The sequence below is a fragment of the Capra hircus genome, chromosome 19 (genome assembly GCF_001704415.2).
Source record: "Capra hircus breed San Clemente chromosome 19, ASM170441v1, whole genome shotgun sequence".
Taxonomy (NCBI): Eukaryota; Metazoa; Chordata; class Mammalia; order Artiodactyla; family Bovidae; genus Capra; species Capra hircus.
This window is the reverse complement of record NC_030826.1, coordinates 50,417,828-50,443,384: the sequence shown is the minus strand read 5'-3', so window position 1 is coordinate 50,443,384 and position 25,557 is coordinate 50,417,828. Positions and strand designations below refer to the sequence as shown.

The 25,557-nt window shown below is 60.1% G+C and overlaps 3 protein-coding genes across 10 annotated transcripts; 1 reads left to right on the top strand and 2 right to left on the bottom strand.

Annotated features, from left to right (window-relative positions):
* Positions 525 to 9,064, top strand: GCGR (glucagon receptor). 6 transcript variants are annotated; one of them, XM_018063584.1, is made up of 15 exons: positions 525 to 662; positions 1,914 to 1,950; positions 4,735 to 4,926; positions 5,041 to 5,143; positions 5,886 to 5,993; positions 6,076 to 6,197; positions 6,291 to 6,397; positions 6,478 to 6,634; positions 6,734 to 6,893; positions 6,978 to 7,038; positions 7,345 to 7,414; positions 7,750 to 7,838; positions 7,976 to 8,114; positions 8,184 to 8,225; positions 8,556 to 9,064. In XM_018063584.1, exons 3-15 carry the CDS (start codon positions 4,864 to 4,866, stop codon positions 8,775 to 8,777), a joined length of 1,443 nt encoding a protein of 480 aa, XP_017919073.1. In that variant the 5' UTR covers positions 525 to 662; positions 1,914 to 1,950; positions 4,735 to 4,863; the 3' UTR covers positions 8,778 to 9,064. The 6 variants fall into 6 exon arrangements, with proteins under 6 accessions (XP_017919073.1, XP_017919071.1, XP_017919070.1 ...); XM_018063582.1 differs by lacking the exon at positions 1,914 to 1,950; XM_018063581.1 differs by lacking the exon at positions 1,914 to 1,950 and having other exon boundaries at positions 4,628 to 4,926.
* MCRIP1 (MAPK regulated corepressor interacting protein 1) lies at positions 14,283 to 22,320 on the bottom strand. Of its 3 annotated transcripts, none has more exons than XM_018063577.1 (5): positions 22,259 to 22,320; positions 16,305 to 16,360; positions 16,102 to 16,220; positions 15,372 to 15,473; positions 14,283 to 15,187 (listed from the first exon to the last, which is right to left on the bottom strand). In XM_018063577.1, the coding sequence occupies exons 2-5, from the start codon at positions 16,310 to 16,312 to the stop codon at positions 15,123 to 15,125; spliced, it is 294 nt and encodes a 97-aa protein (XP_017919066.1). In that variant the 5' UTR covers positions 16,313 to 16,360; positions 22,259 to 22,320; the 3' UTR covers positions 14,283 to 15,122. The 3 variants fall into 3 exon arrangements, with proteins under 3 accessions (XP_017919066.1, XP_017919067.1, XP_017919068.1); XM_018063578.1 differs by lacking the exon at positions 22,259 to 22,320 and adding an exon at positions 21,800 to 22,116; XM_018063579.1 differs by lacking the exon at positions 22,259 to 22,320 and having other exon boundaries at positions 16,305 to 18,097.
* PPP1R27 (protein phosphatase 1 regulatory subunit 27) lies at positions 22,676 to 23,888 on the bottom strand. The gene is made up of 3 exons (XM_005694060.3): positions 23,545 to 23,888; positions 23,315 to 23,465; positions 22,676 to 23,033 (listed from the first exon to the last, which is right to left on the bottom strand). Exons 1-3 carry the CDS (start codon positions 23,732 to 23,734, stop codon positions 22,910 to 22,912), a joined length of 465 nt encoding a protein of 154 aa, XP_005694117.1. The 5' UTR covers positions 23,735 to 23,888; the 3' UTR covers positions 22,676 to 22,909.

The window sequence follows — 25,557 nt, the reverse complement described above, 5'->3', positions numbered from 1 at the left end:
GCCACGTTGAGGGCTAAGTGGAGCATCGGTCCTTCCCGCAATCAGCACCCGGGAAAGAAGCGGCGAGGGCCCAGAACGCGGAGGAAGTGAGAGGAAGGGGCAGGGGGCCACAGCCTCCATCTCTGGTCGCGCGCCTACCACGCATCCCACCTGTCCGTCCACCGCTCCATTCCCGGCTGGGAGCTGCAATCGGCCCACCCGGGTTCCCCGGGCGGGGGTCTCCCCACTGAGCTCTGGGTGGGGAGGTCTGCGGGGCGGCGCCCTCGGGGAAAGTCCCGCAGTATAGGAGTCCGCGAGGCAGGTGCCGGCACCGGCGCGCAGGGAGGGGTCTGTCGGGCAGGGGCTCCGGGGCGGCGAGTCGCTCCCCGCGGCCGCGGCAGGAGCGCGGAGGCGCGGGCAGGGGCTCGGAGCAGCAGGCGGGGACCCTCGGCCGCCGCTCCACCTGCCGGCTGCTCCTGCCCCCGCCCCCTCCCTCCCCCTCCGCCGCCGCCCAGCGTCGCCGCCGCCGGAAAGTTAGCGTGCGGCTGGCGCGGGGCGCGGGCGCGGGCGCGGAGCCGGCGCTGACCCTGATCAGACAGCGCTGCGGGGCCGAGCGTCTGCGGGCCCCCGGCCCGTGCGCGCGGAGGACGGCGGAGAGCGCGGAGAGGCTGGAGCGGCCCGCGGTGAGCACCTGGGACGGGCCCGAGGGCAAGTTCCCGGCCAGGGGCCGAAGGCTGGAGCGCGGGACTGGCTGGCGCGCACCCCTTTCGTGGGTGGGCGGTCTCGAGTCCCGGGTATCGCCCTCCTCATCCGTCGGACACCCCCTTCCCAACCCCAGGATGCGCCCTTCCAGCTCGGACGGGTCAACCTGGTTCCGAACTACCCGGAGGGCTGAGGGTCTCAGCGCTTCCTCCGTCCTCTCCTCCCCCGGGGAGCGCGTCCCGGGGTGGGGGAAAAGAGTGGGGTGTCTGTGGCCGCCGGGCGCTGTGTCCTGCTGCCTCCCTCCACTCCCGATTCCTCCCTCCAGCACCCCTCTTTTCCCCTCCTTGCGCATACACAGAACCGCGGAGACACCCCCAAAGGCGTGGGGACGGGCGCTGGGCAGCCCTGCTTCACTCCAGCAGCGGCTGCTCCCCAAAGCTGCCCACCAGTGTCTTGGTTACCCGGGTTTCCCCGGAGGGGCCGAGGGGCGACAGCACCCAGCCTGACACATTCATCTACCGAGCCTACACTTATCACTCTGATCCGCAGAGAGGGTAGGGCACTGCCCAATCTGCCCTTTCCTCACTGGGCAGCCCCCACACACAGGCAGGGCCACAGGGTTTCTGCCTCTACCAGGAACCCCCTGACTCCTGATGTCTGAGCACCTGCATTCTCCGGGGACCCCTCGGGATGTTGTCCACCCTTCTGTGCTGGGGCATGAGGGTTGGTGGGGCAGTAGCACCCTGGCCCACTTCCAGGCCCGCCCTGCCCCCACTGAGTGGGAGAGGACGCAGGAATCAGGCTTTGTCAACAACCTGTGGCCGGTGATCTGATCTCACCCTGGGGCCATGACCTTCTGCCACTTGCTCTGGTTTCACAAACACCCACCAAGCCCATTCTCATCAGAAGCTGGCAGGCCCCATTCAGAAGCTGGGGTGACCAGTGCCCACCTCATGGAGCCCAGCCATTCTGTGGGGGGGTGGTGTTTTCCCCACTTCCAGGTCTGGAGTCTGGGACATCCCCAAGGGAAACTGGGGAAACGGCTGAGCTTTGGGCCCCCAGGAATGATGCATTCTGCCAAGCAGGGGGCAGAACACATGCCCCGCCCCCGCCTCAGCCTCTGGAGTGGGGGAGGCTAGGAAACAGAGGAGGGGGTGAGCTGGGGCTGAGAGAAACCTGGCCTTCCGTCCCACCTCATCAGTGTCTAATCCTGAGCTACCTGTGCCGGGCAGGTGGAGTCCAGGGCCAGAGAGGGAGCCGGGCCTCCAGGTAGGTGAAGGGAGAAGGCTTGGTCCCTTGCCGTTAGTCCCCCACCCCCCACTGGCTCCTGGGCCATGCCAGGAGAGTAATAAGGTGGAAGACAGCAGCCCTGCCTGATGCCACAGCCAATGGGAGGCATGGAGGGGCACCTCTGCATCCAGGTCTCAGTCCTCATTCATTCAACAAATATTTATCCCTGGGCCTGGCAGGCTGCCTCTGGGGTTGCAGTGCCCCCCACGGTAGGGAGGGGGCCTGGACCTGATACTCTGTCCTCCTCTTCAAGTGGCAAAGCTCATTTACTCTTTGGTGATGCAGAGCCAAGGATTTTACAAGTAGGAAGCCGAGGCTCTGAAAAGTTCAATTATTGATATTTGCCCTTGGTCCCAGGACCAGAACTGGGCCCCGCAGTGTCCCCCTCTCCTGTGGGGTCAGCCTTACACCTGGGCGCTCAGGGCAGGGACCTCAGGACCTCAGCCTTGCACACAGCTGAAAGTCATCCCGTACCCAGCCCTCATGCAGAGAGGTGCCTTGAAATCTTGCCCGTACTCCCCCTGAAAGGCATGAGGGGACTTATCCGTTTCTGCCGCTTCTTGTGTTTCTATCAGAGTCTTAATGACAGCGGTCATCCTCCTCTTAAATTGGTGGCGGGGTGCTGATGCCCTGATCCCTAGGGCCCTGGGGCCTGGGTGCCTTGAACTGGTTACCCAGCCTGGGATCTGTAGGTACTGAATTGTGTGGCATGAATCTTCAAGGATTCCCAGCGCCATGTGCTAGACCAGAGTAAAGGGTATGGAGAATCGCCCTCCGCCCTCCCCTGCCCTGGCTGGGGCCCCAGGGCAGCCCATCCTTCCCTGCCCTCTACCCTGGGGCTCTGCTTCTCTCTGTGGTTCTCAGACTGACTGACTCCTACCTGGAAGGCAGACTGGCCCAGCTGTTGCCCTGCTCACCTTGAGCTCTCCTAACAGCCCTAGGAAGTCAGCAAGGTGAACTTCCACTTTTCAGAGGGGAAAGTCAAGGCACAGCTGGGCCACCCCCCACCCTCCAGCTGGGCTCTGATGGGGCCAACATCTTGCTTTGGAGCTCCTCACTGGACGAGTCCGGCCGTATCACCCTCCCGTCACCACCGGAGGCAGGGCCTCTGGGCTGGGGCAGCTTATCGGGCGGTATCTTTTCTCCCCTTGTCCCCTGCTTGCTATGCACCTTCCGCTCCGCCTCAGCCATCCTTTGTCACTCTCTGCCTCCCCCACCCCTCCAACCTCTAGTTATCCAGGCTGCCTCTGTCTCCCTGGGCCGGCCCACCCGTCTCCCCTTCTCCCGCAGCAGGGCCTCACACAGCAGGCTCTGTGGCCTGGGTGGGCAAGGGCAGGGCAGCAGGCTGTTTGATAAGAATCAGGAGATAAGGCCCTTTGGGCTAGGGACACCTGAACCGCCCCTCATCTTCCACCCGCCTGGGGGGCTACTCCCTGGGAAAGCCCTCCGGTCCAGCTCCTCCAGAGCAGCCCTAAACCTTGGCTCCTCACCTAGACCAGGACCTGCAGACCAGCGACTCCTGGGCCCTCCCTCACCAGGCCTGACCCACACCCTGGCCCAAGGGTGAGGAGCCCCACGGCAGTCTGTGTGGACCCACCACATGGCGTCCCATGCAGGGTGAGGAGTGAATCACAGGAGAGTCCACGTGAACTGGCCCCCTGAGGGCCCATCTGGACTCCAATGGGAGGAGACTGAGATCCAGGGTTGTCCGGGAACCCGCCACCTTCGGCCGTAGCCTGCGCCCCTCCTCCCTACCTCCTCCCTGGCTTTTCCCAGGCACCGCCTTACAGCCAGCCAGTTTCGTCCATCTGTCCATCCATCGGTCCACCACATGCTCACTCTGTGGCAGGGTACCTGGTGGGAGGGGCCCATCCACAGCCCTAGAGGGGCTCGCATAAGGGAGCCCCTCGCTTTGCCCTTGTGGAATTCAGTAGAGCAGAAAACGGACTCTGGAAGCAGTGACACAATGCCTGATGGGGCTGCTGATGCCTCAAGCGTGGCTCTGGCCAGGACCAGGCACCTCGGGCCCCCCACTGCAGGAATCATGAGGGCAGCGGTCCTGTGTCTGAGCCCCCGGCAGCCCGGAAGTGCTCATCTTAAAGGAACACACTGCGGCTGCCTGCATGCTATGGCCCAGGGAACCCAGGAAGCCCGTCTTGAGTCTTAGGTGGGGTCCAAGGAAGCCCCTAGACACCCCAGTCCTGGGCAAGGGAGTATGCCTGTGCCAGGGACCACCTTAAGCATACGCCTGGCACTTCTGGCTCCTGGCAAGGCTGGAACCTGGCCCAGAGCCACCTCAATAACCACATCCCTGGGGACTAAGTGATGATGGATGGTCCCGGCACCCTACCCGGGCCTGCCAAACTGACTTTCCCAGGGGCTAAGAATAGTGGGAAGGATAGCAAGGGCTGAAAGAGGAGGTGGGCAGTTAGGGAGGCTGCTTCCCCTCCTGACATCTTTGGTACCAGGCAGGACTGTGATCACTTAGCTAGCATGGAGGGGAGGGGCTCTGGGGCCGGCCCAGCCTCCAGACAGACAGTCACGGGCCGTGAGAAAGCAGCTCCCCTTGGGTGATGGCGCCAAACCCCCAGGCACGGGGCCAGACCCCAACCCCCAAGTGGCAGAGTGGCCACTTTTTGCATCACTTCCCTCCCAGCTCCCACTCCATCAGTAGGATTTGGAGACTCCGAGGGAGGGGTGGTTTTAGGCAAGCAGGACACCCTGCTGATCACGAGAGAAACCAGCTGCGCCTCTTCACACCAGAGCCTGCCCCCCACCGCACAGACCCTGCTGCTCTGATGCTCGCAACCCCAGAGGAGCGTGCACCCGTGAGGACCTCTTTGTCCCAGCTGTGCAACCCCAGCCAGATGTGGGGGGCAGCTGCCCAGAGGCATGCCCCCCATCCAGCCACGCTACCCCCACCTCTCCCTGCTGCTGCTGCTGCTGGCCTGCCAGGTGAGCACTGCCCGTCCCCCATCCAGCCCCCGACCCCCACCAGGCTGCCTGCTCCCTGTGCTGATGCCAGTCTGTCCCCTCTGTCCATCCATTTGTTCCCCACCCACCCCGCAGCCAGAGACCCCCTCCGCTCAGGTGATGGATTTCCTGTTTGAGAAGTGGAAACTCTATGGTGACCAGTGTCTCCACAACCTGAGCCTGCTGCCCCCGCCGACTGGTGAGCCCTGTCTTCGGCCCGAGTCCAGGGCCCTCTTCATGGGAAAGCCCTGTGCCCCCAACCCCCACCCACCCATTTACAAGTGAGGAAACTGAGCCACAGAGGAGCTAGTGACTAGCCCAGGGCTACAGATCAGGGTGTCTAAGAAATGCAAGAACTGCCCCAGAACTGGGGTGCTTCACCACCCTCCTCTGCTGCTGGGCACCAGCCCTCCACGCCTGAGGCCTGGACACAGTTTTCGCTCCCATGGAGGCAGTGTGTGGGGGAAGTGAACCGGGAGGGGCAGGCAGAGGGCATCGGGCCTGGTGATGCACAGGGAGATGGGCCATTATTTAGAGTGCTCAGGGAGACCCAGCACCAGTGTTCTGGACAAGTTCTGAAGATCACTCGGGTGCAGAGAGAGAGAGACTAGGGCAGGAGAAGCGGCCTGGGAAGCCAAGCCATTGTCTGGACGAGGAAGGGGGCTGGTGTTGGGCCCAGAAGGATGGCAACAGAATTGGGGTTCAGCCTCCAGGGACAGTAGTACTGCCAGAGGGGCACTAGGAAGAGGGGGGACTACCAGGGTGAGAGGCGGGGCATCCAAGGGGAGGTGGCCAGGCACAGCTGGAGCTTAGAACCAGGCTGGACAGAGGCGTCCGGGGCAGGCAGGATGGTCAGCACGCACTGGAGGGAGCAGAGAGCGTGCCACAAGGGCCGTGGGTACCAGGCCCTGCTGAGGAGTAACCCAGCCCCGCCTCTGCAGAGCTGGTCTGTAACAGAACCTTTGACAAATATTCCTGCTGGCCGGATGCCCCTCCCAACACCACGGCCAACATCTCCTGCCCCTGGTACCTGCCCTGGTACCACAAAGGTAACCGCAGGAGGGATGTGGGGGGTCGGCCGAGGGGGTCGATCGCGGGGGCGGGGCGCTGACCAGAGCCTGCCCCTCCCAGTGCAGCACCGCCTCGTCTTCAAGAGGTGCGGGCCCGATGGGCAGTGGGTGCGTGGGCCTCGGGGGCAGCCGTGGCGAGATGCCTCCCAGTGCCAGATGGACGACGAGGAGCTTGAAGTCCAGGTCAGCCCGCGGTGGGTGCCACAGCGTAGGGGTGGGGTTTGGGGTCGGGCGAGGCGGCCCTCTCCAGCCCCGACTGGCCACTGCCGTTTGCAGAAGGAGGTAGCCAAGATGTACAGCAGTTTCCAGGTGATGTACACGGTGGGCTACTCCCTGTCCCTGGGGGCCCTGCTCCTGGCCCTCGCCACCCTGTTGGGCCTCAGGTACACCCACTGACCCACACGGGGGTGGGGGGCGGGGCCACAGTGGGCAGGGGGCAGGGACTAACTCGCCGTGCCCGCAGTAAGCTGCACTGCACCCGCAACTACATCCACATGAACCTGTTCGTGTCCTTCATGCTCAAGGCCAGCTCCGTGCTGGTCATCGACACGCTGCTCAAGACGCGCTACAGCCAGAGGATCGGGGACGACATCAGCGTGAGCGTCTGGCTGAGTGATGGGGTGAGTGCGGGGTGAGTGCCGGGGCCCGGTTTCTTGGCCTCCGGGCCCCGGGGTGGTAGGTGGCTGGGAGGCCTGTGCTCACGCTGCCCCCGCGGCCAGGCAGTGGCCGGCTGCCGGGTGGCCACGGTGTTCATGCAGTATGGCGTAGTGGCCAACTACTGCTGGCTGCTGGTGGAGGGCGTGTACCTGCACAGCCTGCTGAGCCTCGCCACCGTCCCCGAGAGGAGCTGCTTCCCCCTCTACCTGGGCATCGGCTGGGGTGAGTGGGCTGGTGTGCGGGGGTCAGGGGTGAGGGCAGGCAGCCCAGGGCCCCGGGACCAGAGCTGTTCTTTGCCCGCCACAGGTGCCCCCATGCTGTTCGTCATCCCCTGGGCCGTGGTGAAGTGTCTGTTTGAGAACATCCAGTGAGTATTGGCTGACTGAGGGTGGGCTGGAGAGGGGCTCACCTCTGCTGGCTGGGAGGTGAGCCCAGCCCCGCGGGGAATGGCCATGTGGCTTCAGGGTGTGAAAGCGGCTCGGGGGCCTCTGGCCAGCATCAGTGGGGGGTGGTAAGCAAACCTGGCGCCCGTGGTAGAGGTCATTGGTCATTATCTCCCTTCTTTTCCTGAGGCACTAATTAGATCCCACAGAATCTATGGGATGGCGGGGGCGGGGGGCGGGGGGTGGCGCACTGGGAGGCTGCCAGGACACAAGCAGTCCCTGCCTTGTAGGTGTTGGACTAGCAATGACAACATGGCCTTCTGGTGGATTCTGCGCTTCCCTGTCTTCCTGGCCATCGTGGTGAGGAAACAGGGCACCTGCTGGCACCACAGGGAGGGCTGAGAGGCTGCTGGAGTTGCCCCCCTCCCCCCGCCCGCCAGCCTCCTGCTTCCTCCATCAGCCTGCAGCAGCCCAAGGAGACAGACGGCCCCCTGCCTGGGTGGGCAGGGAGGGAGACCTGGCACTCTGCCAGGACACTGGCCGGCGCTCTGTGCCTCGGGCCAGGCTTCTCATCCTTGAGTGGGTGCCCACAGCCCTAGGCCCCGGAAGCCAGGGCCTGGCTGGCTGCCCAGCCCACCTCCAGGAGGGATAGGTCAGGGCCAGGGGCTGCCCTGAGCTGTGTCCCCCACACACAGATCAACTTCTTCATCTTCATCCGTATCCTTCACCTCTTGGTGGCCAAGCTGCGAGCCCACCAGATGCGTTATACTGACTACAAATTCCGGTGGGTGTGGGGTTGTCGGGGGGTAGGCAGCTTACAGACCCGGACACCCCTGGGGGCCAGAGGGGGTATAGGTGGGTGTGGGGCACCAGAGCCCTGGTGAGGGCCTGGGCCAGGTGGCTCAGGTTCCACCCCCACAGGCTGGCCAAGTCCACACTGACCCTCATCCCCCTGCTGGGAGTCCACGAGGTGGTGTTCGCCTTTGTGACCGATGAGCACGCCCAGGGCACCCTGCGCTCCGCCAAGCTCTTCTTCGACCTCTTCCTCAGCTCCTTCCAGGTGCCTTCCTGCCCCATAACCGCCCAAAGCCCAGGCCCTGAGCGGCCCTGACCCCACCCCTCTCCCCAGGGTCTGCTGGTGGCCATTCTCTACTGTTTCCTCAACAAGGAGGTAGGTGGTGGGGGGCAGGGGGGGCGGTGTTTTGGGGGGAGTGTAGACACCCTCACCCTACCCCTCAGGTGTGCAAGCCCCTTGTGTCCACTTGCACTCACTGGGCTCAGCTGCTGGGATGCTGGGTGTCAGGCCTGCCAAGTTAGGTCAGCCTCAGCCCTGCACCTAGAGAGGGAGAGGCTCCCAGATGTCCTGTTTTCTGTGGGGACAGAGCCTGTCTGGTTATATACCCAGGGCACCACACTGCCCTTCAAAGCTGGAAGCTTGGGGATCCTGGGAGGGTGGCAGGGGCAGGCCCTGGGTATGGCCCGACCTACCTGCCCACCCCAGGTGCAGTCAGAGCTGCTGCGGCGCTGGCATCGCTGGCGTGAGGGCAAAGCACTGCAGGAGGAGCGCCACGCTGGCAGCCACACAACCAGGCCCCTCAGGGGCCCCCCCAGTGAGAAGCTGCTGCTTGCAAGGGGCAGTGGCAGCAATGGGACTAGCCAGGACCCCTCTACCGAGACCCGCTTGGCTGGTGGCCTTCCTGGATCGGCCGAAAACCCCCAGTGAAGCCCCCAGAACTCCAGCTGGGGCTGGACTCAGAGGCCCAGAGAGGCCATCACCAGAAATCTGGAACTGATGTCCAACAGAGGCTAGAGTGTGGAAGCAAGACAGCACCCCTGTCCACACATTCCCCAGTGTCGTGGTTTGAGGGGCACCTGCTCTATGCCCAGGGGTGGGGGATGGCGTGCGGTGGGAAAGCTGTTCTGCGAACATGGGCCCCTTTGTCATCCTGGGTGTCAGCATGCCCATGTTCAAGGAAATGTGTCCTCCAACAATAAAGAGCTCTGTGTACACCCTGGGTAGAGAGCTGGACTGGAGAAGGGCTGGCTGAGCCCAGGGCTTCCCCATGAGAAGGGAGTGGCCATGGACAGCCCGTATGGGCTCACCCCCTCTGGACTTTTCCTCGCTACCCCATCATACTGGTGAATTGGAGCTGGAACCCCTGAGGATGTGAGTGGTGGCTGGAAGTGCCCCACCTGCATGTGCTGCCCCCAGTCCACTTTAGGTAGGCTTACCCCCACCCCCAGCCAGAGTGGACAGTGCCCATTCAGTCTTGGCTCCCCCACCCTTGGAGGGTCACCATTCGCCTGCAGAGAAATGAAGGGAGTTGACGGCCTAGGGGTGAGCCACTGACATCACAGTCCTACCAACCCCACATGAATACATCTTGGCTCCCTGCTGGAGCCGCAGCCAGGGCTGGGCTTAGGTCCAGTGAGGGCATCACTGGACAGGCCAGAACTGGATGTCCTCTACTGGTCTCTGCTTCCACCCCAGCATCGCAGTCCACCTTGCCAACTGAAGCAGGGAGAGATGAATGCCCCAAATTGAGACCATCCAAGTGCAGACACAGCCGTTTTCCTGACTGTGGCACAGCACAACAGTCAGTTCACAGGAAGTCCCTGCAGTCCTTGCTACTCCAGGACAGCTGTGCACGAGGGTGTTGTCTGTCGTGTGGTGGGTGGGCACGCTGCTTGGTAGTCAGTGAGGGCTGATCTTCATGCAGAGTCAAGATGGGCAAGCCCTGAGTGCAAGCTGTGGACCCCTGGGGCACAGTGCACCTGATGCAGAGGGTAGCGGCAAATGCAGGAGCATCAGGACTATGGTCACGCCTCACGAGCTGCCCCTGTGGCTGGCGCCATGATGCCCAGTGCAGGGGGGTGTGGAGAAGGGAGGAGCAGGGGTGCTGTCAAGAGAGGAATGGGCAGCAGGAGCCAAGAGCAGAAGCCAAATGGACCAGCCAGGTGGCCCTGCTTCTAGGAGCTGGTGGGAAGTGACTGCTGGTACCTGGGGGAGGGGGTGTTCACAGTCCCCGCCCAGACACGTGGGCTGGAGCTGCTCAGGCAAAGCTGGGTTAATTGGGGCAAATGAAAGGACAGGAGGCCTCTCAGGAAAGGTAAATAGAATTACTCACCTCCCAGGCACTGGGGCCCTCCTGAGGGGGACCCTGACCTCCTGCCACGGGATATTGCAGGGAGGGAAGGGCAGAAAGTGAGTTGCAGTGGACCGGGCTCTCCTGTGGCCCAGGTGGGATGAGACGTTGCTGTGATTGGTGGGGGCTGCAGGGCAGCGTGGCTGGCTGCACCTCTGAGGACCTGAGACCCCTGACCTTGAGGCTTCAACTACTGCTTGTCCCAGGCTCCCCAGCCTCTAGCCTGCCTCTGAGCCCCTGTCCACGGGGGCGCCCCTACCCGTCCTCCATGCCCAGAAGCCTTGTGGGCACAAGCTAGCACAGGGAGGGCACAAGTTCTCCTTCACGCCAGCTGAGTTCAGGGTTGGTGACTGCCCTACGGGTGTGCCACTCACCCAGGGGCCTCCTGACAGCCCTCCCCATCCTGACTCCCTCTGCCCTTGTCCTCCTTCACCTTGTCCCTGTCCCCAAGGGAACTGGAACAGGCTGGTGAAGTCAAGGGTGGAGATGGGGTGGAGGCCGGGCAGGGGCTGGACTCATCCAGCCAATAAACATCGATTCTGACCAGGCTGCCCTGCAGATGGGGTGGAGGGGCTACCAGTGGGGGAACCCACTTTCCAAAGCAGGGCCCAGCACCCACACAGCATCACCCCGCATTCAGGAAGATGAACATTCCAGGCTCTCTGCCCCTTCGCCATTTCTGCTTCCCTTCCCACCTCCACCTGAGCCCTTCATCTCACGCCCTTCCCCCCCAAAAAAGCATGGGAACTACCCAGCATGTGTGTGTGTGTGTGTGTAGCACTCAGAGGGACTACAATAAAGATCACACCTAAGGGAGTGATGGGCACCCCCAGGATGGCACTAGTGTGCCAGGCAGAGTGGGTCACTGGGAGAGGCCGCCTTAAGCAGGGCAAGTTTACAGGAGAGACACCTCAAGGGGATTAAAGTGACTGAACACACTGAGATTTAGATAACCTGGTGCAGAGTTCAGGTCTTTAGTGTTAGTACACAGAAAACTAAGCAAATGAAAAAAGGTGGCAATTAATAACTTCAAGAACAGAAAGCTGAGCAGAAATCACAGTTTACCACATGGCTCAGCTCTGAACACATAGACATCATAATTTAAATACTCAACACTGATGTAACCAAAGTTATGAGAGGAAAAAAAAAATCCAGGGAGGACAGTGGATGGTAAAAACATGTGTGTAGTGCCAGTGGTAAAGAATCCTCCTGCCAGTGCAAGAAACGTAAGAGAAGTGGGTTTGATCCCCGCAGTTGGGAAGATCCCCTGGAGAAGGAAATGGCAATCCACTCCAGTATTCCTGCCTGGAGAATCCCATGGACAGAGGACGGGGCTACAGTCCATGGGTTGCAGAGTCGGACATGACTGAGCACGCATGCAAATGAGTTGGGCTGGGGGTAAGAAGCAAAGGGGAGAACCAAGAAGCACAGTTCATTTATGATATTGAAAAACAGAAATACAAAAGTATCAGCAGAAAAGTTGAAAGTGGTTGCCTCTAGGTGAGTCAGAGGTCTGAGGGCTGCACCTGGCCAAACTCTCTGCCTGCCTGGGCCTCCTCCTGGACACTGCAGCAGCCTTCAGTCCTGGGCCCTCCCCTGGCCGCCCTTTCTTACCTTGCTCTCCACTGCTCTCAGTCCCCTATCCTGCTTCCTCCTCCCTTCCCTGAACGCAGGGACCCGTCCCAACCTTCTCCCTTCTTCATCAACATTAAAATTACTCCCAACTTTTATCTCCAACCTGTGGCCCCTCCAGATCCACTAGACTCAGCTTCCCACTTGGCACCTCTACATAAGACATCCAATGGCATCTCAAATTCCACTGCCCACGTTACGCTCCTTACCTGCCCCCTCACCCAGCTGCTTCCTCCTCCAATTCACCAGAGGCAGCCCTCCTAACAGGTCTCCCCACTTCTACCCTGAGTCTTATGGCCTGTTCTCAACAGCAGTCAGAGCAATCCCTTTACACCCGAAGTCTGCTCCAATGAATCCCATCGTGGCTGTCTCACCTCAGTTTACAGAAACCCAGGAAACAGAGGAGCCTGTTAACACTACAATGATGCAACCAGCCAAAACCGGAATTTGGGAAACTCCATCTGGTATCCAGGGAGTCTTCAATCATAAACGGAGGGAAAATGTAGGAGGCAGTACTGTGACTAAGACAGACTGAAGGGATCCATCAGGCTGATGCAGCTGAGGCACTTGGCCTTTCTGAGTCTATAACCCTCGAGGAATACATTATTGTCGACAGTAGGGGACTATGGACTGGGTATTACCTGGCACTGGGGAATTGTTTATGCTCAACACACACGAACATGCTCAGAGTACATGGCTCAGCAAGTACGTGCTAAACTCAGATTTCGATAAACAAGCTTAAAAATCAGATAATGGCCAGTCTCCTACAGCAGGTCACCACTCCCTCATATGGACCATCAGGGCAATAAAATCGCCCCCTCCCTGAGGTTTCATGGTAATAACCCCATCCCTGACCAAGTTGCCAGCACAGAATAAAAGCAGAGAGAGATGTGTGTGGCACTGCCAAGGGTAGAACGTGATGGAGATGTGGGTAACCCATCCACCAGGACACTCCCTCATCTCCTCTGCCCTCACTGTCTGATGGTAGGGGAGGTGTCTCCAGCCACTCAGGGTCGACCAGGCAGCCCACCGTGCTGGTGAGGATTCTCCCTGGCACAGCCCATTAACCACATTCCCACCTCTGAAGACTCCAGGCCTGGGCCTCTTTCTCAGAAAACCTTAAGTTGGCGGGGACAGCAGGAATGAAAAGGCCTCGAGGCTTGTCCCATGGACCCACCCACACAGGGGCAAAGCATCAGTGCTGGCAGGCGAGGCCGGGGAGGGTGGCTACAGACAGCGGAGGCCCAGACGCTGGGGGCCTGGGGTGCCACCATTCCCACTTTCCAACCCCACAGGACGGATGACGACCCAGAGAGGGTTGGGAGCAAAGTCGGGTCGATTTTTAACCAACGCAACGTATTAGATGTTTCCAGTGTGCTGCCAGGGGGCCTGAACACCCCTTCAGGGGGAGGCCTTCCAGTCGCCACAGCCCAAATCCCCACTTTAAACGGGAAACAGGCAGCACAGCAGTGTTACATGTCCCGGAGTCACAGCAAGGCCAGGTCCGTGGCTGCAGGAGGGCAGACATCCAGGCCCCCGCAGTCTTGTGGGCCAAGGGCCCTGTCAACAGCATCCATGAGGTGACTATTGTGGCAGCAGGCCCTAATACTCAGCAGCCACCCAGAGGAAGGCGCTAACCTCCACTTCAGAAAACTGAGGCTTCGAGACTCAGCAGCTTGCTCAATGCCACACGTGCAGCAGTGGCTTGGCTGGGTTCAGGCCCATTCCTCCCCTTCCCCAACGGGGGATCTCTGTTGGCTGACCATCACCCCATCCTCAGTGGTCTTGGACATGCTGGGTAGAGGGTACATGTGCCCGTGCGCCCACTCAGCCTCTGGCCACAGGGCCCTGAACCCCAGCCAGGCCACACCCACCTCCTTTCAGCCACAGGCACGGGGGCTGTGTGGGTGACCCAGCCCAGCAGGCACTCAAACCCTTGGCAGGATGCCCCATAGGTCCCTGGGGAGCAAGCAGGCCTGTGTGGTTACAGGAACTTGGCTCAGGGTCTGGCACCAGCCAACGCCCACTGGCTGCTGCTTATTGCATGAACCATCCTTCCTGTGCCCTCATCCCTGGGGAACCCCCTCCAGGAGAAGACGTCTCCCAGAGCCACCTGTGGGGCCGCTGGGGCCCCAGAATACTCTAACAGGAAAGGCTGTTCCCGAAATAAATTCCGGTTTGGCTTGTCCGCCAGGGCTACGTCCAGGTCTGAAGGTCAAGTGCACTGGGGCTCTCCAAGTCCAGCAGCCACCCTCCCTGGACAGCAGACAGGCCACCCCCCAAGGACCCAGTGCTGCTGAGGGATGTTACCTCCAGGGCCCCCACCTCCACCTCCCACTGCCCTCCAGAAGCCCAAGCCCCCTGGTGGAGCCCAGGGATCAGATGGAACTTCTGGGCCTTGGGCTTCCAGCCCCGTGTGGGCAGCCAAGACAGGGGCCTCAGAGACCAAGTTGCCAAGCCAATGCCACCCCACTTTTATTTACTGGTCCTCAGGTTCCAGTCAGACACCTGGATCTGCAGGGCACAGGAAGAAAAAAAACGGCCCTGAAGACCCTCCCAACTCACCACACAGAGCAGGACCCACTGGGTAGCCTCATCAGCTCAGGCCAGCCCCACGCCCCTTCCCAAGGGCGGGCCAGACCTGGCTGCCTAGAACCCTTGGAGGGGGCACCCAGCAGTGTGCCAGGCCCGGAGAGCTGGTGTTATCCTGAAGCTGACAAGGACGGGGCCAGGATGGACAGTGGGGTGGGGGGTCAGATGCTCCGGCCACAGATGCAGCAGGGGTCAGTGAGGGACCCATGCTGGGTGTGGGTGGGACCACCCTGTCCTGGCTCCTGGCCACTTCAGGACAAAACCAGCCCAGTCCCACAGCACAGGAGACAACAAGGAGGCCCCTCATCTCCCTCCTGATCCTGGAAGTGGCCAGGGGTCAGGGGTGGAGGCAGGAGAAGGCGACAAGAATCAGGGTCGAGGCCCTGGGGGCAGGCAGGACCAGCAGCTCCAAAGGTCCAGCCAGGCCCCCGGGGGCGGGGGGAGCGGGCATGGGCTGGCAGGGCCGAGGCCCTCCTAGGGACAGGGGTAACCTGAGATACCCCGAGAGGAAAGGAAAGGCTCGGGGAGAAGGGGCAGGCCTTGGCCATCAATCATGCCTGTCCTGGTCCTGGGATTTTCGGCCCACTGGGAGCAAGGCCCCCTCCCCCTCCCAGGAGCTGAGCCCACAGGAGAGGCGGTGGCCAGCGGCAGGCTGCACCCAAATCTCCCGGAGGCCGGGGGAGGGGCACTGGCGCGCCTTAGGACTTCTTGGCGTCCTGCGTGTTCCGGCGCTTCAGGTCGCTCAGGTCGATGGGCTTGAAGGCTGCCGAGGGACAGAATGGTCAGTGGTAGGTGCAGGTGGAGAGGCAGGGTCTGTCCCTTGTCCTGCCCTTGCCTCTGAAAGCCCTGGGATCCAGGCCACCCCACCAGGCTGTCTTGGAAGCAGCCGGTGGGTGGGCCTTCCTGCCCCCTGGTCGGCCCCTCCCGCCTAGGGCAGCCCCACTTACTCTTCAGGCTGGGGTTAGGGACCTTCTCCACGTACTCCTCCACCAGGCCCCGCTCGCTGCCCGACATCTGGCTGCGCAGGTCCCGCTCCACACCCTGCCAGGCTGCAGGAAGCAGGGGTGGTCAGGGCCCCTACCCCTGGGCCTGCCATCCGGCCCCGTCAGTGTCCAAGCGGATGGCACCCGCTCCTGCCCTGTCCCTCCCCTCCGAGTGGCCCCGCAGGCCCCCCGAGCCCAAACTCCCACTTCAACAGTTTCTGGCCCCCAAGTCCAGCCTGCTCCTAACCTGAAGTTGTCCTCAACAAACCCTGCTCCCTCGAGGAGCCCTGCCCAAGCCATGCCCCTTTCGGCCTCATGGTACCATGACCAGAGCTGCAGTCACAGAGGCTTCTGAGACCCACTAGGGTACAGCACTTCCTCAAGGTGGGTGCCCCATCTTTCCCACGTCCTCCGTCCCCAACCTCCCAGCACAAATGCTGTGCACACGTGCTCACACCTCCACCACACCACCTCCAAGACACCCCAGGTTCCCCAGGGTGCGCCATCTTCCATGGCACCCCTCTTCCCAAGCAAACACCACTGACTCCACACACTGCCTCTTCTGGGGTGTTGCCATTCAGGAACACCATAGTGCTAACCATGCACACCCATGACCAGAACTGGGTCTCCACACCCCACAGGAGTACAGGGGGCGGAGGGGCTCAGGGGCGCTGGCTGCGGACACCCCGTGTACCTTCGTAAATGAAGCGCACATTCTCCTCGTGGGCTGGGGTGAAGATCTCACTGCTGTTGGGGGGAGAGCGGGGGCTACTGTTCCTCTTGCCGTTGTAGACAACTCTGGAGACGGGGGAACTGGGGGGAGCCCGGCCCGTGAGGAGGGGCTACAGGGCAGGACCCCCCCCACACCTGGCGGTCACTCCACTACCTAAGACCCACCTGGTCATCGCTGGGGTGTCTGGTCCTCGCACTCCACTGCCGGATCCCCTCGGCCTCTGGAAGGGAAGCCCCATGACATAGGAGTGGGATAGAGGCCACCCTGCCACCCTCACCAGAAGGGTCCAGGGATGGGAAGGGCATGGGGGCATTTGCCTCTTCCCTTTAACTGTGATCTCCCTGCCTTCCAGGAGATAGGGTCGAGCCACAATCCAGCTGGCTAAGGGTACAGTACCGTTAGCCAAATGCAGCCAGCGGCCACCAATAGGCCGGAGTCAGCAGCTTGAGCTCCAAGTGGACCCCGCACTTAGACCACCACGGCCCAGGGAACACATCTACCCCAGGGTCGGGAAGCCCTGTTGATATTCCCAGTTCAAGTCTCTGAACACCACTCCTGATAGAGCGCAGGGCTGCAGGAAAGGCCTGCAGTCGTCCAGTGCCCTCACGGCCTACAGGACCTAGTAGCTTGTTTCCACTGAGCCTCAGTTTCCTATCTGTAAAATGGGGATATGCTTCCCAATGGGAAAAGTGCCTGCCCAGGTTCCTGGTCCCCAGGATGTGACAGGAGGGCTGAGGGAGGGCTGTGAGCCTGGAGGAAGCCATCAGGCCAATCCTAGTGACTGAGACTCTGGGGTGTGTCCTGTTTACAGGCTCTCTTAGCCCAGGAACCAGACAGCCCTGGATGGGGGTCTATTTTTAGACTCACTCTCAAAACTGCCCAATTGGACAAAGTCCCCTCTCTGGCTGAGGATACACACCACAGGGTGAGGAAGCCAGTTGCACAGGGCTAGTCCCAGGCCTGGCCTTGCCCCAGAGTAGGCCAACCCCAGGTGCTGGGGATGGGGGAAGCCTGGGAAGGGCCTATGAGCACAAGTGCCTCCCCTCCCCAGCCCTGGAGTCTGGGGGCCCCAGAATGCTCAGAGCATGTAGCCACAGCCCCTCCTGAAGAGCCTGGAAGATGAGACCCAGTGGATACTTCCTTTCTGGCTCCTTTGGCATCTAAACACCCGCAGAGGGGGACTTCCCTAGCAGTCCAGGAGTTAAGACACTGTGTTCCCACTGCAGAAGCCATGAGGTCGATCCCTGGTAGGGGAACTGAGATCACACATGCTGCACAGCCCAGCTGGGGAAAAAAATCTGCACAGGTAAAAAAGCCTACAAGTTGAGGTAGTAACGACAAAGCATAAAGCCAGCTTCCCGGGGGGCACATAGAAGCCTACGCCCTCCCAGGAGAGGGGCCCTGCTCCTCACAAAGGGACTTCTCCCTTCTTGGACTCGAGGGATCTCACTGCCTATGATTCTCCTGTCCAGGCGCCAGTCCCACAGACACCAGAGCACAGAGGGAAAGCCCTCTCTGGCCTGAGGGTGCCCTGGGGACACTGAGGGGCTCAAGAACACTCACATCTCAAGGGGCTGTTGGCAGTGCAACAAGGTGGGAGGCTTCAATTAAGCAACAGGAGGGAGGCGCCTGGAGGATCAGCCAGCCCCCACCCAACCCAGGCTGGCCACTCCTACCCAGGCCCCCTCATCCCTCCTGCAGTCTGTCCTCTCAGACCTCGGGGGCCACTTCTTCAGGGTACCTGCCTTCCCAGCTTTGCCCATCTCCAGGGCTTCTTCTTTCCAGGGCAGCCTCGGCCTTGGCCTCCTCTGGTCACAGCCTGAGGGCTGCCTGGCCTTTATGGGTGCCTGACTTTGGTCCAGGGCCCCCGTTCAGTCTCAGGCCTAACTCAGAGGCCAGCCCCTTCCAGCTCCTGTTGCCCTGATTGCACACACACACACGCACACATGGCTCTGGGGTTCTCTGAGCGCCTCACCTGCTTCCCTTGGTCTCCGCATTCCCAAGGCCTGGGCCCCAGGCCCCTGGAGCATTCGGTCTCCACAGTGGGAACCCACCCCTTGCTGCCCCCACCGGCTGTGCTTCCTGACCAGAGGTTAGAATGCCCCATGAGCCATGGAGCTATGTACCTGTCATCGGGCACCTGTCCACACAGATGTGCTACTTGAGTTAATGAGGTTTCTGGTGCCCTGGACAGAGCGGCCAGGAAGTACCTTGGCCAGGGGCAAGACACCCGCAGGCTCTCATGTCCTTGGGACTTGAAGAATGAGTAAAAGGACTTTTTAAAAAGGAGTTATTGTCTGCCTCCTCTCGATGGGGGAGGTCACACCCAACCAGGTCTGTCTTTAATGGCCTGTGTCCTACCATCCTACCAGCTGGTTCCTACTCATGAGGAACCCCCGAGTCCTCCATCTTCTCCCAGCACCTCGGCCTCCCTCCAGGGGCCTTTCTCCTTAGGACCTCAGGCTGGCCCCGCCCCGCCCACATGGATACCCTGCTTCCTGCAGGATGCAGGGACACCAAGGCTTCACCTGAGTGTACCAGCAGCTTCCCGCGAGGCCAGGGCCTGCTGCTCCCCTGAAGACAGAGAGACAGTGAGCTGCACTCGCTCACCTTCATCACCTCCTCCAAGGAGTTGGGCCCCCCATGCTGACCCCAAAGGAAAGTTCCTGGAAAAATCTAACAAATATGCATGCCCCGTGACAGCCATTCCAGTTCCAGGATGTACCCAAAGGAAAGGGCCTGGTGGCTACCGAGAGGTGCACAGGGGCAACCAGAGAAACAGCACTTGTCTGGGCCGAGGGAAGAACCACTGAAAGGGGCCCATATACACTGGGCCTGTTTCCGCCCTGGGAGGTGACAGTTGTAAGTATGAGCCATGGCAACGGCGGGCGAATCATACCACTGATGCTAAAAACAGAAGCCTGGGGACACATGGCTGTCCAGTGGAGAGGGCCGAGCCGCAAAGGCGTGGACAACGGAGACAAAACAAGGTCAGGGAGGAGATGTCTAAGAGGGTAGTTGGACTCAAGGAAGGCCAGGGCAGAGAGGTGACCGCTGAGCCACCATGACAAAATCTCCAATGACCTAGCAAGAAGGGGCTCAGCGGAGCAAGGGGAGGAAGTGGGACCTTCGGCCAAGACTGCCCATCCCTGACAACTGGTTGTGAAGAGAGGCGTGAGGCCTGGGCTGACAGTGGTTGTGTGTCGTGAGGCAAAGGGAAACTCAAGCACATTTACTGTCTGAGCAAAGTGCTGAGCAGGGCCTCTACAGAGGCGACTGCAGAGGAGCCAGGCAAGCAGCAGGCTGGGGAGAATGGCACGCCTGGAAAAGCGCCAGGGACACCTAACAAGGCCCAGTAGGCCACGAAGAGTCCCCTGAGGTTGGAGTTTCCAGTCCATCTGGCCAGTGGGGAGGGAGTATCTACTTCTGCAAACATCTCCCTCCTCTTGTTTGCTTTCTGACTTTTGTTTACCATGATTATCAGGGACAATTATTTCCTGAAGACTGGAGCTCAAAACCTCACTACATATACTACATCCCATCAACTCTGAAAAACTTTTTTACCCTTTTAATAGCTTTGAAATCAGGTTGTATCTGGCAATTGCCAGCACAAAGGTTAGCACCGTTTTTTCATGCTCAGTGGAGCTTGTGAGGCCCAGCTCACACTACTGAGGTCTCAGATCTGATGATGCAAAGAGGTTCCCCTCAGCCCACAGACCCCAAGCCTCTACCTAGTGTATGTGCTCTTCAGTTACTTCTTCCCATTTCCACAAATCCGACATCCACTGCTCACTCTCCAATTCATGTCGGGACAGTACCCTGCACTACCCTTCTCCATCCCTGGTACACGTGATGCCAGCGCGATCTTCCCAAAACCTGCCCCCACCCAAGTCACTCCCCACTCGGACACTACCAGGGCCTTCTACTGCCATCAAGTCCTCAGTCTGGCCATAACCTAATTCACCAGGTGTGGGTGTCACCAGCTACTGGGCTCCCAGCCCATCCCAAACCCAGTCTGAGCCACAGAGTCACCTCTGCTGCTGCCAGAGTCACAGAGAACCACACAAAGTCCCCTGGTGTACTCCACAGGCCCTGACTGTTGTCCACAACAGCCTAGCCCATAGCAGCCAGTGGGCTCCATGCTCAGCACCTGGCAGGGTCCAGAACCACTCTGTGACTGGGGGTCATCCATCGCTGCTCTGTCACCCCTGGGCAGGTCTCTTCCCTCTATGGGCCATGGAATCCCCATCTGAGCCAAAACAACCCCCAAGAATGTTCACCAGGCCTTCCTGCTCAAAGGGACCCAAGTACAGCCACATGAGGCCACAACCTCAAACAAAATCTCTCTGGCTGCTTATCCAACGAGACAGTGGATAGGACAATCATAGAAGGAATGTATCATGCAACTGGGCATTTCTGAGAGTAAAAGGGCTGCTCTTGATTATGAAGTGTGAGCCAGGACAGCCTTGGGCAAACTGAACGCAGAGTTTCCTCAGGCATGGTGTAGACCCACAAACATGAGACACTGTGGAGAGGCAGCAGCCAAGGGCCAACTGTGGAGCAGCCACTGCACTGAGCCAGGGAGAACACCAATAAACCCCACTTTGGAGGTTTAGCGGATGAAGCAACCTGCCACTCAGCAGAGTGGGGTCTGGGCCCCAAGAGACTCCCAACCTCTCACCCTCCCAGGCCACAGAAATCAGGGCTAGGCTAGGATGGCTGAGCTGCCCTGAGCACCCCAGAGACTGCCTCTGCCTTTGCTTGTACCCGTGGCAGGTTCCAGACCCCTGGCACCAATGTGGTTCTGCTTAGAGACAGGGAGGGACTCTTCCTGGATGGATCTATATAGCACCTTGCTCTTTCATGGGGAAAAAAGGGCTTCAGAGACCGCCAGGGAGGAGGAATTCGGGAAAGGGAGCCCAAAGCCCAGTCTCCAGACTGCCAGTCTTGAACTCTTTCCCCACACACAGCCATATGTCTAAAGGCAGGAGGTGAGATGATATTCTGTTGTCTGGAAAAGTGACAATGGATATTCCGGAGTTAGAATCAATGATGCAATTGCAGGCACTCTGTGTTACTTTAAAAATTCTGATAGGTACTCAAATTTTCTCAAGACTCCACTTGCCCTTCATATTCTGTGTCTTTGGGGCTCTCAACAGCCCAGTTTCTACCAACGAGACTTTCAGAAGGCAATCAACCACTCAAGCAAGTACCAGCAGGACACTGCTGTTTTAGATACCAAATGGGCCTGGCGACCCTTGAAGAGACCCAGGCGAAGCCTCTAAGCACTGCACCACCCCTCTCCCTCTTTCCTTGGTGACAGCAGCAGCTTCCCTCCCAAGCGACAAACCCCAATGTATGCATTCCCCTTCTTCCTCACTTGGCAATCTCGCCAGCCCTTCCACTCACCCCAAATCAAACCTTCTCCTTCAAGACTTGGCGCCTGACCCTTCCCTCCCTACCCGCACTGCTTTCTAAAAGCTCTGGACACTCCCCCTGACACCTCAAAGGCTTTTGCTCAAAATGTCCCATCTGCCCAAAATCATCGTCCTGGCCCTGGGGGCCCGGCTCAAGACCATCTTCTCCGGGAAGTCTTCCTAGGAGGCAGGTGGGGGATACGACTTGTGCGCCTCCGCGTTACCTGAAGTTTCTCACAAACCTGGGTTGCTTCGTTCGCGGCCTTCCCATGGCGGTCCCCGCCCACCCCGGCATCCCCCGGGGTTCCGGTGAGCTCCCCGAGGACTGGCAGCCTTTTATCCCCTTCCCTGCCCTGACACTGCCTCGCCCGGCTCGGAGACCAGGAGCGTGGGATACGCGGGACGGCGGCGGAGGGCGAACCGCGGGAACCCGGCCGGCCGCGCTTCGCAGTCAGGAAGCATCGTCAGGGCTGCTCCCCGGGCGACGAGGAGGCGGCAGCTTCAGGGACGGAGAACGGCGGCCCGCTACTCCCTCTGAGCCCCGGGCCCCGCGGGCCCGCCCCGCCTCGCCGCGCCCCTCCCTAGCCTCCGCCGCGGCGGGCCGGGAACCCCGCGACCCAGCCCGGGGCCCTCCCCTCGCGGCCGCCGCGCCAGGGCGGGTCCGGGCCGCGCCCGCCCCGCCCCCGCCGCTACCGCCTCACCTCGCCCTCTCGGCCGCCGCCGCCGCTGCCAGGGGCCCGGCCGGAAGTGATGCGTCGCCGCCGCGCACGCGCACTGGCGCAGGTCACGTGACCGCCGGCGCGCGGAGGGGCGGAGACTGAGGGCTGGGGCCGAGAGGCTGGGGTCTGGGGTTCCTGGAGTTCCTGCCAGCCGGGGACGAGGGATGTCGAGGCCAGTCTCCTGGGCCAGCGGGGTCAGAGTTCTGGGACAGACGGGGCCTGGGGGTAGCGGGATCGATGGACGGCAGGGACCGGCGGTCGGGAGCCGCGAGACTCTAGCTCCTTGCTCCGACACTGCAGGATCCCCAGACCAGAGTGGACGGCGGTTGTCCGCTGACCACCAGAGCAACCGGAGCCGAAGGACTGGGACAGGACGATCTCCAGTAATCAGGCCATCACCACGGGCTTAGGAATCACGTTTATTGAAAAAGTAAAAAGTATAGCAATAAAAAAAAAAAAATTTCACCCGAAGAAAAACCCAGGCCGCGGTTGGGAGAGGGGAGGGGCTTTTGCCCTTGTGTGGGGTCCCGGCCAGTCTGGCCGGCCCATAGCCCAGCTGGTGGTGGCTTCCGGGGGAGATGGGCACCTGACTTCTCCAGGCAGAGCTAGCGCCCTGGGAGGGCAGGGCTGGGCTCAGTCCATCTTAGTCCCTTTGAATAGCTCCACCAAGTCCTTGAATTCCGGGTCAATGAGGTCTGAAGGCAGATCTCCATCGTCGTTCGCCGCTTCTCTGTCCGCCCCCAGGGAAATGAGGTACCTGGGTGCAAAGGGCAGCCCTGGTTGAGGAGGGAATGTGGCCCGGAGAATGCTCACCCCTGCCTGAAGGTAGCAGCCTGCGGTTCTGAGATCTACCTGTTTTTTCTCTTTCCAGGTGAGGTGAGGAGAAAGAAACCGACCCTTTGGAAGTTTCGCTAACTTTTGCAGTTTGCTCTTGGGAGGCAACAGGGCAGAAAGGAGATTACAGAAGCCCTTAGGGTTTTTAGCTACACTAGCAGGGCCACCTTTGGGGGGACTACATCCTTGAGGCCACCCTCTCACCTGGCTATATCAGGGTATCCGTCACTGCAGGCGATGTGCAGGGGTGTCCAGCCTGTCTCGTCTCGCTGATGAATGTCTGCCCCGTATTTGACTAGCAGCTTCACGCACTCGAGGTTTCCAGAAAGCACCGCTTCATGAAGGGCAGCCAGGCCTGGACAGGACAGGAGGGGTCAAGGCTCAGGCCTTCCCCTGCCACCCCACAGAGCCTCACTGGCCCCGCAGGCACTCACCCGAGGGGTAGATGGTGTCCAGGGAGACTTTCCGAGTCCGGATGAAGCGCCCCACCTGCTCCAGGTCGCCTTGGCGGATGTGGTCCAAGAACAGGACGTCATTAGGGAAGTGCACACTGCGATCAGCCAGGAGCCTCCGGCGCCGCTGCCTTGGGCTGTAGCGGGCATAGCGGGCTGTTCTGCTGGGCATCCTGGCAGCTATGGTTTGGGCCACCCCTGTGGGGACCCTCCTGCTCGGGGAAGGAAGGTGCACGGACCCGAACTGTGTGCAGGCTCTTCTGACTGACAGTTACCTCCAGCACTGCTGCCACAATGCTCTCCGTGCTCCCGTTGGCCAGGGCACCTTCTTCTTATATAGGACCAGCAGAGCTATATAAAGCTGCCCAGTCATGCTCGCACCCGAGGGGCTGAAACTGAGCCGCTCCAGCCCTGCCCTCAGGATCATGTTTAGTGGTTCATCTTTCAGCCCACCTGTTGCTGTGCCTGGCCAAAGGGGTCAGATCCTTCCTGGCCACTGCTCCCTGCCCCACAACTGGACCTCGAAGGTGCTTGACAGAGGGCAGGAGAAGCACTAGAAGGGCAAGGCCCATAAGCAAGGCAGACAGATAACCAAGGTCATTGAGGACCAGGGTCTCCCTCCGTATCAAGAACTTGAGGAGAAGGGTATGATATGTGATAAGCACAGCTACCTCTGCCCACTGGGAAGGCAAGGGGATGCTTCCCCGCACCTGAGGGAACACAGAAGAAGCTGTACAGAAGGCCCAGCCCAACCCATCTCCCTGTCATTTGTCACTTTCTATCATGGCTTGTATCACTCTCAGGGCAGTTTTCCCAAAACGTGGGCTTCAGTGGCCCTGCCCTTCTGCTTGGAAACCTCCCGGATTAGAATCAAAGTGCAGAACTTCCCTGGTGGTCCCGTGGCTAAGACTCCCTGCTCCCAATGCAGGTGGCTGGGTTTATCCCTGGTCAGGGAACTAGATCCCACATGCCATGAGGAAAGATCCTGCATGCTGCAAGGAAATAGAAGATACCACATGCCACAACGAAGACCCAGTGCAACCAAATATTATTAAAAAAATTTTTTTAAGTTTTATTTATGTATTTTTGGCTTCACTGGGTCTCTGTTGCTGCTTGCTGGCTTTCTCTAGTTGCGGTGAGCGACGGCTACTGTTCATTGTGGTGTACAGGCTTCTCGTTGCAGAGCATGAGCTCTAGAACACATAGGCTTGATAGTTGTGGCTCACGGGGCTTATTTGCCCCTCTGCGTGTGGAATCTTCCCAGAGCACAGGTTGAACCTGTGTCTCCTGCATTGGGAGGCAGTTTCTTAACCACTGGGCCACCAGGGAAGTCCAAATTTCTCTTTTTAATAAGGACACCAGCCTACTGGTGTCCAGGGAGTAGGGCCCACCCTACTCCAGTTTGACCTCATCTTAACCAGTGACATCTGCAGCGATTCCATTTCCAAATAAGGTCACATGCTGGAGTACTGGAGTTAACACTTCAGCGTATAAATATTGAGGGGCGCAGTTTGGCCCCTAATGCTGGCAAGAGACCTGGATGCTGGAGATGGGCCAGCAGTCTGTAGTAGGGGGCAGGAACTTGGTTATGAGAAGCCCTTGCCCCACCATGTTGATCTCGTTCCAACAAAATCAACAAATTCATCAACACTCCAGGTGCAAAGCCTTGGGCCAAATGCTGCCGAGAACACTGCACTGCCCTGATGGGGTTTCTCCTCCTGCCTCTGCTGCTGATGTTCCCTGGGAAACTCCGCCAGGCCCAGGCCCTGCGGGGCCCCAAGGGAGGGGTGGTTCCCAGGGCTCCTGCATTTCGGGCTCAGAGTGTAGTGCTGGGCGATCCTAACTCTTGGTCACTTGTGTCACTTATGAGCAGCTACAATTTCTATCAGCGTGTTTACACGAAGCCCAGAGACAGAGTACCATGCTGTACACAGAGACAGAACTTTCCTTTGATGTGAAGATTGCCTTTTCTGCTGTTGTGGAAAGTTCTGTCAG